General features: G+C 42.4%; 1 protein-coding gene across 1 annotated transcript in view; it reads left to right on the plus strand.

Annotated features, from left to right (window-relative positions):
- Positions 1-17,764, plus strand: part of LOC138284183 (aminopeptidase Ey-like) — a 432,258-nt gene that overhangs the window by 138,933 nt on the left and 275,561 nt on the right. The window contains exon 7 of the mRNA XM_069222681.1: positions 1,177-1,320. Coding sequence (XP_069078782.1) covers positions 1,177-1,320 — 144 coding nt within the window. The remainder of the gene's footprint in view (positions 1-1,176; positions 1,321-17,764) is intronic.

Genomic DNA, 17,764 nt, shown 5'->3' on the forward strand with positions numbered 1-17,764 from the left:
TAGGAGTTTTACACTACCAGGACGTGTAAACTACACATGCACATGTCCTGCCTTTTGCCTACACAGCACCCTTCCCTATGGGTTACCTAGGACATACCTTAGGGTTGACTTATATTTAGAAAAAGGGGAGTTTTAGGCTTGGCAAGTTCTTTTAAATGCCAAGTCGAATTGGCAGTGAAACTGCACACACAGGCCTTGCAATGGCAGGCCTAAGACAAGGTTAAGGAGCTACTTAAGTGGGTGGCAAAACCAGTGCTGCAGGCCCACTAGTAGCATTTAATCTACAGGCCCTGGGCACATATAGTGCACTCTACCAGGGACTTATAAGTAAATTAAATAGTCCAATTGGGTATGATCCAATGTTACCATGTTTTAAGGAGAGAGCATATGCACTTTAGCACTGATTAGCAGTGGGAAAGTGCGCAGAGTCCTAAAGCCAGCAAAAATGAGGTCAGAAAGAGAAGGAGGAAGGCAAATGGCCATTTCCAACACTAGCCATCTGCAGTAACATATTTGGTAGACTGATTTTTGCTCCTTGAAATGTAATATCTACATTTGGCAAATCACTGCAGTTTGTTTTATTGCTCATTGCTTGTGATCTAATAAGACTAAGCTCACATTTAATGACAAATTGGTTTTCATGCTGATTTATGGTCATCAGGCAAAACTTCAAGGCAGGAAATGCTACTGGTAAGTTGCATGCTGTGGCTAAGGGACTCACCTGGACGTTCAAACACCACACATCTTTTTATGCTATGTCTTGCAGATGCTTGACAATAAGAAATCAGGCAAACACTGATGAGAGTTTGGGTCAAATGAAATCATCCGAGATGTGCTCAGCTCTGATTTTTGCATTACCTTCCGACAGACTTCACTTCTCAATCAAAAAATCATAATTGAATATGGCAAGGTGGATACAGGTGCTCCGAAACACTGTAGCCCATGACTATAGACAGTAATTTACTTATGACAAATACTTAAGAAACCAACGACAATTTAGCTTGTTGCCATTATTTAAGGCAATGCTTCATGCCGGTCTACTTTATTTAACAACTATTAATGAAGAACTCTCTGTGTACTTCTGAATCATAACTTCTGATTTAATCTACAAAATCATCGGTACTGTAATTTAAAGCATGTCTGGTTCTTTAATTTTTACCCTCTTGCCTTTTACAGAGAGATATGATATTATTCAATGATGTCTACACAGCAATGGGGTTTGACGCACTGGCAACTTCTCATCCTCTCTCTTCCAAGGCGGCAGAAATCAATACTCCAGCTGAGGTCAGGCAACTCTTTGATGCCATTTCCTACAGCAAGGTAACGTCCATCGTTTTTTCTCCCATTGTGTTAAAGTTGTCATCTATATACTTACTTTGTATTGTGGTATTGTAGTTTCCCTGCAGTAGCCTTGTTTGTCTTAAATGGTAAAAACACAGAGGGTCGTTTTTTGTAGGCAAAGATTATTGTTAATGAGATAGATTATTTTTTTAATTCAGTTTTATGCTGGTTAAACTGACCCTGTTTTATTGAAATTGCATTTATCAAAATATGTATAAACTAAGCCAAGACAAGTACCTTCTTGCACTACTAGCCGTTATTAATGACCATGAAAGCATTAACCTACTGCTGTGTAGGGATTTTGTTGAAGTTAATATTCTCACTTACATCTTTTATAACATATTAGATCCCCCTCACAAAATCATACGCCCTTTGACCCCCAAGAGCAGGCACTGGCTCAATAAGGAAAGACAGACCCATGCCATAATTATTCAGTAAGCTATTTGTGTAGCATGTACTTGCGCTGCCTGTTTCCTGCACTGCAACTGAGATGGCGTACTTTATGCATGCTTGGAAAGATAACATGACCGGCAGTCTCGTTACCCAAAGACAGGCGTAGCCCACAGATTCATGCTCTAGGCTCGCCTGCTGAACCTGCCTAAGGAGCAGTGAAAGTCTGGTTATCGGCTGAACTGTTCTGACTATGCGTAGCTGTGGCCGAAAAAAACAGTAAACTACTGCGTTAAAATTATTTTTTTGCTGCATTACTACGTTGGTCAGACAACTGCGAGACAAAAAGCTTCAGAACGCATGCTTACAGGCAAGAGACTGTTTTGCAGAACATATCAGCAAGTCCTTCTCTTCTAGTTGTGTGCTGGCCCTTCTCTTGTAGGTGCTCACAAAAGTCGGCTTTTTGATCCGATTAACTCTCTGGGACTCCGCAAGATTCTTACTCTGTCTTAAACGGGAGTATTCACAGTTCAATATTGTCTGCTAGAACATACTTAGATAGTCATAAGTCTTTTAGGCAATGTACAAAAGGATTTTGGGCTCGTTTATCTTCGTAAACTAGATCAATGCGCACTATGATTGATTTTATCACCATTTTGAAATGAAACAGCGCCCGTGACATATTGAATAAATGCTTAACGTATACTTTTTTCTATATAGTTGTCTCGTATCAACTTTGGAAAGTAATCTAAACACGATAGTTTATTGAGCTAATTTTAGCTAACTAGTTCGTTTTTAAATATTTTTTTAATTGACTGCAACATACTTATTTATTAATTACGCATTCTGGACTCTGATTTAAACGAGAGTAATTAGCTTATAACGTGACTTTAACTGGAAATACATTTTACGGAACTGATGAAATGGTTACTCAAAAGACCCTAAGATAACAGCCAATCACCCGCTGCACTATTACATCTGTCAAAAGGATTAAGGGCCACATGGACGAAGCATTTTCCACGTCGCAAATGGCGAATCTGGTCATTTGCGACGTGGAAAATGCTATTTGGGATTACAGAACCATTTTTGCGATTCGGTAATCTCTTTACTGAATCGCAAAAAGGGTCTGCGAGTCGCAATTAGGAAGGGGTGTTCTTGTCCACATTGTCCCTCAGACCTCGGGAAGAATAGGGAGCAAGCCATCATGCCCTTGTAGTCACTCTGTCAGCAGTCTGTAGCCCCGCTTTGCAGGGCAGAGGTCAGCAGGCATCTGGGCAGTGCAGCAAAACAGGGAAGCAGTTTCTAGGAACAGTCAGACACAGCAAAGTGGCGATCCTTCACTCCTGCAGAGGTTCTTCCTGGTACAGAATTATACTGTTCTCAGGGGGTCCGAGACCCAGTCTTACACCCCCAAATGCCTTTGATGTGGGTATGACTTCAAATGATCTTTCTGAAGAGTACATGTCCCCCTTTCAGCCCAGTCCTGGCTCCAGAACATTGGTGGAGGGGGGGGAGGTAATCGTTCTTCTTGTGTGGGCTCAGGCAACTGCCCTTTGAAGTGTAAGTGTGAGCCCTTCCCAACCTCCTCCTCAGGAAGACCCATCGATATGCATATGAATGCAGATGCAGTTGAGTATCCTGTGTTGTGAGTGTCTGAAGGGAATGCACAAATGTAGCTGTCACCCAGCCCAGGCTAGATGTATATTGGAGACAGACTGTAGGCACACAGGGCAGTGAGACCAGAGAAATGCCCACTTTCCAATAGTGGCATTTCTAAAATAGTAATATTAAATCCGACTTCACCAGTAAAGAGGATTTATCATTACCATAACATTGACATCAAACATGAATCAGCTACTCCTTTTTGATCATGATTTAAAGCTTTAATGTATATTAAGGAATGCCAAATGCTTGTCTATGAAAGGAGCAGGCCTCACAATAAGGTACAACAATTTTGGGAGCTTTTCATTACCAGGACATGTAAAAGTAAATGTTCTGCTTTTTACTTACGTGGTACCCTGCCCTATGGACTACTTATGATCTACAGTAGGGGTGACTGTTGGGTAAGAAAAGGGGAGTTTAAGTCCTGGAAAGGGGTTTTAAATGCCAAGTTGAAGTGGCAGTGAAACTGAACACACAGGCCCTGCAGTGGTAAGCCTAAGACATGTTTACAGGGCTACATAAGTGGATGGCACAATCAGTGTTGCAGGCCCCTTAGTAGCATTTAATGTACAGGCCCTAGGTATATGGTATACCACTTTACAAGGGAATCTACAAATAAATTAAGTATGCAAATTGTGAATACATCAATGTTACCATGTTTTAGAGGAGAAGAACATGCACTTTAGCACATGTATGCATTGGTAAAGAGCTCAGAGTCCTAAGGCCAACAAAAAGGTACAGCTAAAACAGGATGTGAAAGGCAAAAAGTCTGGGGTAGCCACCCTAAGGATGGCAGGTTTAAGACAGTAGTGTAAGTGGTTGGTGAAAATGATACGCTGTCTTGGGCACCACATTTATATTTTCTGAAAGGTGAAAAACATAAAATATAGTTTCTTTTGTCTAAATTATAGGCGTTTGTTTGAAGTGCAGTGCTTATTTTATTTTCTTAAGTAAAAAAAGTACTATTTCATAGTCAAATAGCTGTATTTTCAGAAATTGGCAGCTGACCTGACTTATATGGCAGGATGATTGTGTTCATGGGCCCATTCAGTACTGTAGTGCTTACAAGCACGTAAACAAAAAAAATATCTTGGCAAGTGCTACCTGTCCCATAACGGAGAGGGGCAGTGTGTTCCAGAATCTCACTGAGATCTTCAACCCTTCAAGACTTTTCCATGTCATAGATGTATTGCTTTTTCACTGTGTGTGCCGGTTGTATACTGAGCTATCAGAAACTGTCAGCTTCTGGTAGATCCCTGTTTCATCTTAGTTTAGACCTACTAGCAAAAATAGCCTTCTCTTCCCCTTGTCGGTGCATAGGTCAGATCGTCAAAGCATTCCATATTTTGAGGCAGCACCAATATCAAAATTCAGGTTACCTCAGGTGTGATCCCCCACTCCAGCATCACCTCCCTCAGCCTGTGTCCCAGTGACTACACCATCAACGCAAACTGTTGTCTTGAGATAGGACAGCCCTGCCCCATCTCCTCATCACTTCCCAATCATCTGAAATAATCCTGATATAATCTTGCTACTTCTCATCCTTACCATCAGCTTCATATACAACACACATATCCACCCTACTATGTGTATATTTGGACTGTGTCCTATGGATTATGAATCCACATTTGTCCGGCAGCACTTGCATTTCACTCAACCACATAAATCTACTAGCTTACACTCTGCTCAAAATGTTTATATTTTTGGTTAATCATGGAGAAAGGGTGGACAATTCATCAGCAGCTGTCCATCCATATGCACAGAGGGGCAATGATCCCACTCCTTTTACCGACAAGACAAGTGTCTGTTAGGCTGAACAAAGGGAAAGGTGTGCCACAAATTGGAAATTGCCCGGTTCTAGTCTATATACGGACGACGCTGTCCTGTCATCCAGAACTGCAATGACATGTTTCTGCTGTTACTCTGAGCCTGTGCAGGTCTTGGGCATTCTTCAGGGCTATATATTCCTAGCTATATAGCAAACTAGCACCTATGTCTATTAGAAGGTTTAAAAACAGAGAACACACTCAGATCCTACCCGAGTGGTGTGTTGTCATAAAAATACCTGATAGGGAAAAATTACATATTTAAACATGTGCAGCCAAATTATGTCACCGTACATAACAGAACTATACGGTGAGCATGCAAGGTGGAAAACTGCAAACCACTGCACACATTAGTGCTGCAATTATTGCTAAAAACACTGCAAACCACTGCACACAATAGTGCTTGTACTGGTGCAACATGGTAACACATGCATCTGTATATTACTGAAACAAGATGCTGTTCCTAATACTATACTTGCTTCTATCAGTGCATCCTTACCTTATACTGTGCAACGTATGGCACTTTGTGCTAAAACACATCCTAAAAAGTCCTTACCCAATAATGGAGGGGTAACAGCCACTGGTCTGGGGAAGGGACAAGTCCCTTATAGTCACACACTGTTAGGGAGACAATATAAAAACCTACTGTATTGAGGTGCCAAAGATGTACATTAAGAGGTGGTAGGTGGAAGCACATATCCAGTTCTCCCTTAATTTGTTTTAAAAGGCCAACATGGGGGCCTCCAATATTTTGAAAGTTATAACGTGATATGTAATTGTTATGAGAAGACACCATGAAGACTATAAAGAAAGCTTAACAAGTATTAATTAAAAACCTATTGAGAAACTCATTTATGTTGTACCAGATTTGGGAAATTATAACAGTCTATGTCTAATACCTATTATGTGTTTTGTAAACAGCCACTACTGTTCTATATGCAGGACACAAAGCCAACGAAGGCTGCAGGGTCCCAGTCATATGTATTTTATAGTATGCCTAGAAATGGGCCCTTGTTTATCTGGGCCCTATCAATCAACCATGCATCTGAGCCACAAATCAACCGAAGGGGCAGTAAAATATCCAGTTGCAATGGGTGCATCAAGTTGATATGGTTTCAAAGTCACGCGGGCAGGGAGGAGATCTACTTGGTATTATGAGGCTCCCCCCTATGTGCCCGTCTGCCCACCCGTCACAGGATCCCATGATACTCACTACATCAAAGGGAACCTCATGCGAGTTCACTTGATCACCGCTTCTCCAAGCCACTTGTCTGACTGCAGGGAGCAGTTCTGGCGTTAGAGCGGCATTCAGGAGATGCACGTTTCCTACATCATCGGGGGTCTTTATTAAACACTCACAAGTCATTGTATAAGATTTATGGTCTTCCTATAGCATTTTCATCATGAGCAAATTTTAATGTTTTTCCTGTATTGATCTGTTTCTTTCAAACTAAGGTACTGTACTTTTATGGCTTTCTCTCAGCCGCATAAACATGATTTGAAGATAATGTTGATGACAGCCAGGAATGCTTTTGAAATTAAATCTGCAAAGCTAAAAGGAGACATTAATTGCCTAATTTAGATCATATCATATACGATTTAGATTTCGGCAAACAGGCTATCCGTCACTGTTGTGTCAGAGTAACCCATTAGCTGAAATATAAATTAGGCTCTAAGATTTTAAATACAGCCTCTTCCAACTTGTCATTTCATAAATCATTCTGTTTTGGGATATTCTCTTGTTAGTGTAAATCCTGTGAGTAAACAGCATAAAGGGAACAGAATGATTATAAGACAAAAAAGTCTGCATTGCATCAGCCAGCTACCACCCTTAAGTACATTCAACGGTATCACTGACTTAACTAGACTAGTGGGCTCCTATCAACTTGTCATTCCATAAATCATTCTGTTTTGGGATATTCTCTTGTTAATCTAAATCCTGTGAGTAAACAGCATAAAACAAACAGAATGTTTATAAGACAAAAAAGTCTACATTGCATCAGCCAGCTACCACCCTTAAATACATTAGATGGTATAACTGACTTAACTAGACTAGAGGGCTCCTATCACCTGGTGAAACAAACCTCTCGAGCAAAGGCCTCTAACTCTGGCCTGTGCTTAAGGACTATAATACAGCCAAAATGGTAAGAGACCTAAAGACCTTTGAGAAAAGATGCAGACTTGCAGAATACTCCAACAATAAAATTCTAATGTACATCTGACTAGCTACCTTCCAGACAAGTCACTTCTTTAAGGTTACTGAAAAATTAAACCTAACCTAGACATTTCATGATGACACACTTCTGGATTAATTTGATTATACACAAAGATACCCCATGAGGATGGTCTTACAGCATTATCTGAAGCTCTTAGTAAAATAACTGTGAAAAAGTAATGAACCAACGTGCTTACCAATTTTGCAAGTTATCCTTAAATTCAACAATTTTACCATTAATTGTAAACACTATTTGCAGATGCAAGGGATTTCTATAGGCACTCGGATGGCTCCATCCTAAGCAAATAGCTTCCTTGGCAAACTAGAGGACTATGTACTTGCTACTTCTAGCATCAAACCACTGGTACGGCTAAGATACATTAATGACATATTTGTAATATGGAATGCAGGAAATAGGAAACTGGAAATGCTCACAGCTTATATCAACAGTATCCATCCTACCATCAAATTCGCCATCAACAATACTCAACAGAAATATCTTCTCCCTTTTCTGGATACGCTACTCATCATTTATGAATCAAAAAATGTAAATGATCTGTACCACAAGCTTCTATATGCTCGTTTGTATATAAACCAGATTTCTTGTCAACCATACCACACTGAATTGAGCATCATCTATAGCCAAGCACTCAGAATAAGAGGGAATTTGTAAGGTTTTAGTTAAAGGCTCGCCCATCTATCAATCTGTAGTCTTACTCTACGCCCCTAGTTGAATTCTTAGATCCACTAATGCAACACTCGTCAAAGTCCCAACCATATGAAGAGCTAGAAGTGGAGGGTGCTCCTTCAGCTACAATGTGGCCAAGATATGAAATGCCCTTCCTCACAGAATGCGGATAATTGACAATGGAGTTGCATTCCAGAAATCTCTGAAAACCGAACTATTTGACAATAAAAACATCTTTCATTTCTTTAAGCGTAGTGGCGTAATCTGTGTTGCTTTGTTAGAGCTGGGATGACAAGGGTAGTCATGCGCTCTACAAAAGTGCATCAGATAAGATGAGAACATCTAAAGAGCTTGCTGAAATATTTTAAATATGAGGCTAACCTCTGCATACCATACAGCAATACATTGACAAGTGTTTACAGTTACCCAGGGAGGCACTTATTTGGAATACCAACAACAGAAACAAAAGTGACAGAACCACATTTATAGTTGATTATTATCCATCTGCTCCCAAATACAGAAACATAATGCAAAAATATTTCCCTTATTATCCACTTGTGAAAAAGTTGAAAACATTTTTCTAAAACCACCAGTCATTGCTTACCACAGACCTCCCAATTTACAATCTCCTATTGTGAGAGTTGAACTCAAGCAAGCTTTAACAAATGCAGAGGTTCATTGCTATGAATCTAAAAGGTGTATCACACATGAATACCTTTTAGAAACATCATCAGTAACTAGTTCTGTTACAATAAGATCTATGGACTAAGACAACATATTAAATGTGGCTCAACATGCATTATTTATGTGATTCAGTGCCAACAAGAAAGCTGTAAACGACACTATTTAGACCAAGCAGTGAATGACCCCTGTACATGATTCAGTAACTTGACCAGCATGTAGGCAACTACTTTAACCTTGTGGACCATGTGCTATTAAATTTGAAAATGTTCTCAGGGGAACATGTCTTAAAGGAAGAATTACTGGACTCCAGAGAAAACCTTTGGATGTACCTTTGAAGATCACTGCATTCAGATGGACTCAACATCACTGTCAATACCACCTGATTACTGCATATCTCCCAAGATCTCAGGATTGAAATGACTCCACATTCCAAAATTGGATGTTAAATCATGATGTGTATATATTTATATATATATTACCTACTGGCTTTCGCCAGGAGGTGTTTCTTGTTAGGACCTAGTTTCCATAGTCAGAGCATTTTTTGTTTTGCCAATAACTTTGGCACCACTTGACAAATCTTCACATAATTTTCCAGATGTATACTTTGGTCAGTTCAGCTGCTGGTTTGAAAGTTTTGGGGTGATCTGTCAAGTGGGGGCCAAGTGTGGGCCAAGAAAAAGGGGTGTCTCAAAACACAATTTTCCCATAGGAATTTTGAACAAGACTACAGCCTGAACAGCTGGACGGAATTATACCAAACTCAGCAGAAAGCTAGCGCTTGGTCCAGAAAGCATGCTTTTCATCATTTGGTATGAATCCATTCAGTAGTTTCTGAGAAATTGGGGTTAAAAAAATATAGATATCTGAGGATGCGGATCTCCTGTGGATCTGACTGTCCCTGTGCAGATATCTGATTGGCTGCCAACACTTCAACAAGGAAGTGTTGGTAGCCATCTTGGGACTCAGCAGCAGCCAATTCCCAGAAAAAAAGAAAAAGAAAAAGAGCCAAGGTAGGGTCACCCTGATCCCCGAGCCTTGGTCTAGGAGACCATTATGGACCACACCAGGGCTAAAAAGCATTTTTTTGAAAAAAACCTTGAAAAAATACACAGATCCAGATCCGCTGATTTTCCTGAGATGTTTTTTTTTTTTAAAGTGGGTTCTCCTGCCCTTTTGTATTATTTGACCTCTGGAAGGGCCAGGTCCTGGGGACATTCAGAACGGAGGAGAGGTGCATGCCCCCCCCCCTTCTTGGGCTTAAATAAGCCCCGGAGACCACAACCTCCTGTCCTCCCTAGGACGATTCATGACATAGGTGGGTGGCCCCGCACAGGCCTGGGGACCACCACCTCCCCAGGGTTTTAAGTAAATAGAATGCAGGGGACTGTCCAGGCCCCCGCAGCCCAGGGGACTGCCACCTCACTGGGGCATTGTTAAAATGCAATGCAGCAAGTGCACACACCCTTGCAGCTCTGGGGACCACAACCTCCCTGGGGCATTAAGAATTTATAATGCGGGGGGGCACTCAGCCTCCCTGCAGTCCCGGGGATCACCACCTCCCTGGGGAATAATTTAGAAAGAGATAGGGGGTCCGTGGCAGACCCTGGAACCACCACCTCCCAGGGGCTATTGACATTGGCAGGGGCCATGTTGCCCCCCATCGCCATTTCACTGATGTCCCTGGGGAGCCCCTGGGCCAGCTCCTTTTGTCCTCATGTGCCCACCCCAGGTACATAGCTGTCTGCTGTGACTTGGTGGAAGTTGACAGCTCCCGCTAAGTCACAGCAAACAATCCACTAGCAGTAAGGGAGACTCGCAAGTTGCAGGCAGGGAAACAAAAGAAACATTGCTTTCACAGAGGTGGAGCTGCTTTAACAACTCCCTTTCTGTGACAGCAATGCCAACTTCTACAGGAGGTGGGGAGCTGGATGGGACTCCGGGGGCCTTCAAGCTCCCCCGTGGTCTCCAACATTGTGCTTGGGTGCCCTGGGAGCTGCTCTCCACTTAAACCTGGGAAGTACTCAGAGTTCTCTGTTAATTTTTGCTTAATTTATGCATCACTCTAACCCTGAAAGGGTTTTGGCTTACACTGGGGCTCCCTTGTGTATGGCAAAGCTACACCTCCCCGAACAGCTGTAACAATAGCAAAACATGTGCCAGGGGTTACTTTTGCTCATTCCAGGTTGGCTTGAATAGTAAACTTTTGCAGCACAAATGGCAAAACACTTTGCGTATATGTTTGTATGTATGTATGTATATATATATATATATATATATAGATATATATATATATATGCATATGTGTATATATATATATATATATATATATATATATATACGCAGTACAAATGGCAAAACACTTTGCGTGTATGTATGTATATATATATATGCACAGAAACTGGTCAAACCACTGTGCGCGCTCTCTGCTGGTGCAAGCGTTTGAGGCTAGACCATGTGCCCCATTTAATAGTCAGAGCAAAGGAAATGACGCTGCACTCCCCAGAGTTTTAGCATATCCAAAATATTTAATAATAATCATATTTACATTTCGCCAAACAGTACCACCTACGGGTTTCAGCTTCAGTAGCCTTGTTCTTGGTGAATGAGTTTTTTATTGAAAGGATATTAGTATTTATAGCCCCACTCTCCAGTGGGGGCCACTCTTGGATTCGTAGTCTGGTTTAGAACTCTCTTTAAATCTCATTTGCGTGGAAAATATAGTGTTTGTTTCTTTTAATATCGTTAGGACTCACAACTCTTGGGCCCCTGATTACTTAGGCAATCCTCAGTTTGCAGGCCGCATTGGTAACCATCTGGATTGCCTAGTACTCCATTTAACGTTTGATGCAAGACTCAGCAACTGCGTGGTACAAGAGCAGTCTCACTGAGGAAGAGGTGGAGCCAAATAATGATGTTAACTTCAATTTGAGTCAAATTTTAACTCCTGGGTCAGACTAGGCGTTGAAATGAGGCAAACACATCACTACTTAAGGAAAACACAAAGAAGCAACATCACAAACCCACAGGACAAGATGAAAGTGCTACTGCTCCAGCTTGCAAGATGACGCAGAGGACAGTAACAACGACAGCAACCACCACCACCACAACGCGGCCCACAAAGGTAATGCAGAAAGCAGGAGAGGGTATTCAGAAACAGGACAACCCTCCAACTGGCAAGCCATACTTCACCTGCTGCACCACATCGAGCCACAAATCACAGTCAGCTTGCAGACCCCACACAACATACTACCTGTAACAAAGCTGCTAGCTGTCCTGCACATGCTGGCAAGTGGTTCATTTCAATCAACGGGTACCCTAGTTCTTGGTGTGTCACAGCCGCCATTCTCTGCGTTCCTGCCACAGGTGTAAAGCACAATAACCTCCCTGACACCCGGACACATCAGCTGCCCCAACACCCAGCAAAAACAGCAGGAGATAAAACAGGGGTTCTACCAATTTTTTGACTTCCCACATGTGCTTGGTGCAATTGACTGCACCCATGTCCGACTATGCCGCCTGCAGCAACTAAGACATACACCGGAATCGCAAGCACATGCATTCCATCAATGTGAAGGCCATAGTGGGCCACCGGGGACTATTCACAAACATTTTGGCCAAGTATCCTGGGAGTGTGCATGACGCCTACATATTCCGGCACAGCAGGATCAACGAACACTTCCAGGATGGACAATATGGAAATGGCATATTGGTGTATAAGTCAACAAACCTAGCAATGTACACACAACATACCAACCGTATAGGAGACACAAGACACCCACCACTACAAAAACACATGGCCAGGGTAACAAAGATATGCAGCTAACATCACATATGCACCATGCTGCAGTACAGCACAATCAATGCACACCACAAACACATACACCCACATGTACGTAACACACCTACAACTTGTCAGGCACACCACGAGAAGGACAGGTGCAGAGATGTACCCTTTGCCAACAGTAGAAATACACAAACCACTACAAGTGCCCACAGGTTGCCTACTATGTACTTTTCACACACAGTACACCACCAAACTAAAAATAACACAGCAATGTCAATGACATACACCATGGCCATGTTAAGTAAGTCTCAGATAGGCACAGATCCCTCAAATCATGTCATGCAAATCACTGCCACTACCAACTACATCCCATCAACACATACCTGACTTACCTGTAGTGTGCATATACATCTGTCTGACGCATTGGCTCACACACATAGAAATACAACTTTAATGCCCATCACATACCATGTGCCAGATTTGTGAGAAGTGGCACCACACCTACTGTGGTGCCACCTCACATGCACCACTTACTGACCCACAACACCATCATGTCTGTATCATAAACAATAAATGGCCCACCATTGGGCAGAATCGCTGTAAGACAGTGCAGATAGTGGTACCCTGTAGGAGTATAGAGGCCACCACTAACCTCACATGCACTGTGCCAAGGGACATGTTTTCTAAGTAGCTGAGCACCATCCCATAGCCTGCACTGTGCATGTGTTGACAGTATAAATGCTGATGTTGATCATCCTGAAACAATGGGATACACACTATTGGACACCTGATGGCTGGCACAAACATCAGCTGCCACTCAGGATCACTAAGGGACTTATATAAGAGTTCCCAGTGCCATTGTCATGGCCTGCACTGTATGTACAAGCTTACGGATGACCACTCTTATGTGACATGAAGTCACATTGGAAATTGGCCACCCTCCCTCACAGCACTTCGCATGGAAATGGTGTATGATGTGAGTTGCTGCAGGTCTGTCACCACAAGATACATAGCATGATGATGATGACTCAGATGTGTCACCTAAAACCCGAGGCAGTGCCAACATCAAACTCCACCCCAGGGGTGCCGTTTTCAGCTTGCAATAAGGAAGGAGACTGTGATTTGAACCTATCTGAATGTGGCAACCAATGCATGCTGCATACTGCTGCACACAGAAAGAGCCAATTGTCCATCAAAACAGCATATGTATAGGGAGGTGTCTCTTCCTGCACAGAGACATCCACCTCCACTGGGCAGCTAGCCAAGCACCCTGGTGCATGGTTGGTAGTGTCGGTGCACGGCTGAATATAAGCCACTGGTGCAAGGGACAACAAAGAGTTGCCTAGTAACATGTCACATATGGTGCATTCCGGCATAGTCAAAATATTGCAGCACAGTGCTGCCAATGTTGGAGCTGTGTTGTGCATTGTCACTTACTCATTAAAATGGGCATAAGTGTTGCACTTCATTTATAATAACACATGTCAAAATGGCTGGGATGTCCAATCTCTGTAGTGCTACCATGTTGCCACCACATCTGACCACATTGTATTGTGAGGATGTGTCATGTCCCCTCTAGTGATAGCACACTGATACAAAGGTGCACAACACAACGAATGGTACATAAACACTGACCATCACTTAGGATACTAAATCATATGCCCCAGGTCCTTGAGTCAATACTCAAGATGGTCATGTCCAACAACACAGTTCTAAGAAAACTTTGCCTGTGGCAAGGACCTCACACCATACCACAAACACATATGAGTCACAAGCACCTCAAAATTACAACTGCCGTGCTACATGATAAACCTGTTGCGAGCCTTAACAACAACTTACTCCTATTATCTTTTGCAGCGGATCAGCGTTATAGCATACAGCCATGGTTTATGACCCCATTTGCAAACCCAAGCACAGCAGCATAGTGTGCATACAATGAGGGAGACCGTAAGACACAGAGTATCGTGGAAAGGACATTTGGCATACTGAAGTCAAGATTCAGGTACCCGGACATCACAGGATGCAGCCTCCTATATGTCCCACACATTGTCTGCAAAATCATCATGACATGTGCTATCCTGCACAAAATATGTGTGTGGATGAACGTCCCCATGCATGACCAGATTGATGACCTGCCTGAGGAGGAGGAGGAGAATGGTGGTGTAGAAATGAAGAGGATCAGCACAACAAAGCTGCCGTGATATGCCGCAGACAGAACATAGTTGAAAACCTTTTCACTTAAGCACCACTTAAATCACCTTGTCAATTTTGTAAATAAACACTTCACTTATACAACCAATTCTGCTTTGGTCTCTTCAAACTCTAATACATATACCATAGGATTGTGAGTCAAACCTCAGGGAGCATGTTACAAATACGAATCTGACAAGTACTTTTGCAACATGATATGTGATGTATAAGATTGTACTGCCACCATAGCAAACATCACTAATAGCCTCATCACTGGTATGTGAAGGACACAATCTATGGACCACAACATATCTTGTACAACTATGTTGCCAACTTGTTCATCAATAGCTCATCACACTCAACTACATCATGTCCAAATAGGTAGTATGCAAGGGGCCCACACATGAGGTAGTGGATGACCAAAATTAGAAAGTTAGAACACTGTCACAACTCAGTGTGTGAGTTGCAATGGCTGAATTGAACATGTGTGACAATGGGTTGGGGCATAATTGGTAACAATGGTCATCATGATTTGCTCAGGTATTAGAAGCAATGGAAGATGTGGGGCCTGCGCAGCACATCCATTGTAATCTATCCTGCCACTGCCATGGGGCCCAATCCTGAAACAGGGTACATATGACCTCACACATTGAATGGACACATCTATGTAATGCACTTCAGTGTGGATGAGAACATGTGCAGCTAAGGTGCAGGTCCACCACACAATATGAACAACCATTGCTAAATGCAATGAGTTTAATCAAACATTTGTGGTCAAAACTGGGTGGAATGTGTCATATACAGTATGTACCAACGATGTACACATGTCAGACATATGTGTAGGCCACACACAAGTCACCATAAACTCCAAATCTACATAAGGAGACAGTTGTCGGTTAACATTTCCTAGGTAGCATTGGTTCAGCCATCATCAACAATGCTTGAGCTGTGTACATCGTCTTCAATATTATGCTCTGTATGACAACATCACACATCACATACAAAAACACAATTCACAATCACAAACCAGAACTATTGCATTGTACTGACTGCCATACATATATGGATACACAGTTGTCACACATGCATACATATGCATGACGTGCAATTATTTGCATGCTGTGGACTCGGTGTGACAGACCAATCACACCCTCATCACATTGTTGCATTGACTACCACATGTGGCCATATACAATGTGCCACACTGCAGCAGTGGCCTATGCCATTTGCTTGTTGATACAGGATGCATCTAAAGACAATGGAACAAAAACACTCAATTAGTAATTGAGTCAAAACAATTGACGCAAATGTGTCTAAAACATCTGCAAACACAAAGAATATGACACATGGGCCCTTAGCGTGAATTCCACCTGCGCACTCTTCTCAATGCTGTTTTTCAGTGAATTCAATGCATAACGGTAATGCGTCAATAAAAACGATGCACGTGCGTCATGCGTCAAAAATACCCATACAAATGTCAAATGTGTCATATGAATACACACATAACTAAAAACGTGACGCACAGGGACAGAAAGTGATGCAATGTGAAATCCTGTTTACAAGCATGGTACAGTGGGTGTACTTTCACTTTCTCTTTACAGGCTGTGCCTCTTTTGACTGTGTGGTTGTGTTCTGGAGTTGGTGGTTGTGATTTCCTTGCGTATTGTAATTTGTGGTGTCCCGCCTGTCGTGTTTTGTTAATTATTGTCTGTATTTTGTCCCAGTGTTTGTAAATTTGTGTGTTTTTTGTGTATATTTGTATTTGTACTGTGGGGTGTCTGTAGGAGATAGGTGTTAAGATGGGATAGTTGGGATTAGTTATTGGGCTTAAGTTTCTGTTATATTCATTGAATTGTTTTTTCTAAGTAGTTGTGGTCAACCTTTCCAGTTAAAATATGTCTTGTAGGGGGAGGTTGACCAGGTTGACCAGGATAGGAGAGGGAGAGTTAGGTGGCTTTGTGTGGCTGGTAGCCCACTACCTGCTGATGATGTTGGAGATGGGGGGCCGGGTCATGCAGGACTACCAGACCGAGGCAAAGTGGCTGCGGTGGGGCAAGGTGCTCTACGACCTGAAAAGGGTTTTTATGAGCACCAGCTCAAGTATCGCTGGGCAGATCTGGTGGCCAGGGAACAGGATCTGCTTGATCAGCTTGGTGTCGAGATCAGTGGCCCGGTTGGTGAGTTCCCCATTGGCATTCTATTTGCTGTTCACCGCTCTTGAATGACAGTAGCATATGCTGGAGTGCTGCATGCAATGCTTGTGGACAGGTTGTCTTCAACCAGAATGAAGTGTAACTGCGCTAGTCTAGGCATGGATTTCACATGTCCTACCATTATACCAATGCAGGCCAGATGACTGGTGAGTCATGTATAACCATCAAAAGTCACACATTTCAGGGGCCATGGTGACACCTGTGCCCCGGCATAGTGTCATGCATGATACGCCAAGACACTGCCAGCCTACCATATTTACCTGGATTGTGTCAGTCATGATTTCACACACATGATCCCTGCCATTATGTCAGCAAAGGGGGCTACCCGCCTTAGGGGGCAATGTGAATGGGACATTTGATACCATCAGAAAACTTTGCCAAATCAGTGATGGATTACTCAACACATGAACATTGCAGACTTATAATTGAGCTGTATGTCCATCACAAAGTGCCTGTGGGTGCCTTGTAGGACAAGCTTGAGTCCCTTAGTCAATTGTCTTGCAAAGCACCAGGGTAGTGTCATGTATTTATTACACAACTCCCCCTTATACCATGCAGTTCCATCTTCTATAGATTGCCCACATATGGTTGTTGCAGGGTATACACTACATAAGTCTTAGGCCCAGTGTAAGTGTGCAGATGTGTGGCTCTCACACACCTGAGTGTCTGTGTCATCGTGTGTTTGTAGTGGTGTGTTTGTTGCACTGTTTTACACTAGGATAACTAGCTCACTCCTCTAAAATAGTAAAACACTGAAATTTGTTATGACAT

The sequence above is a fragment of the Pleurodeles waltl genome, chromosome 3_1, assembly GCF_031143425.1.
Source record: "Pleurodeles waltl isolate 20211129_DDA chromosome 3_1, aPleWal1.hap1.20221129, whole genome shotgun sequence".
Taxonomy (NCBI): Eukaryota; Metazoa; Chordata; class Amphibia; order Caudata; family Salamandridae; genus Pleurodeles; species Pleurodeles waltl.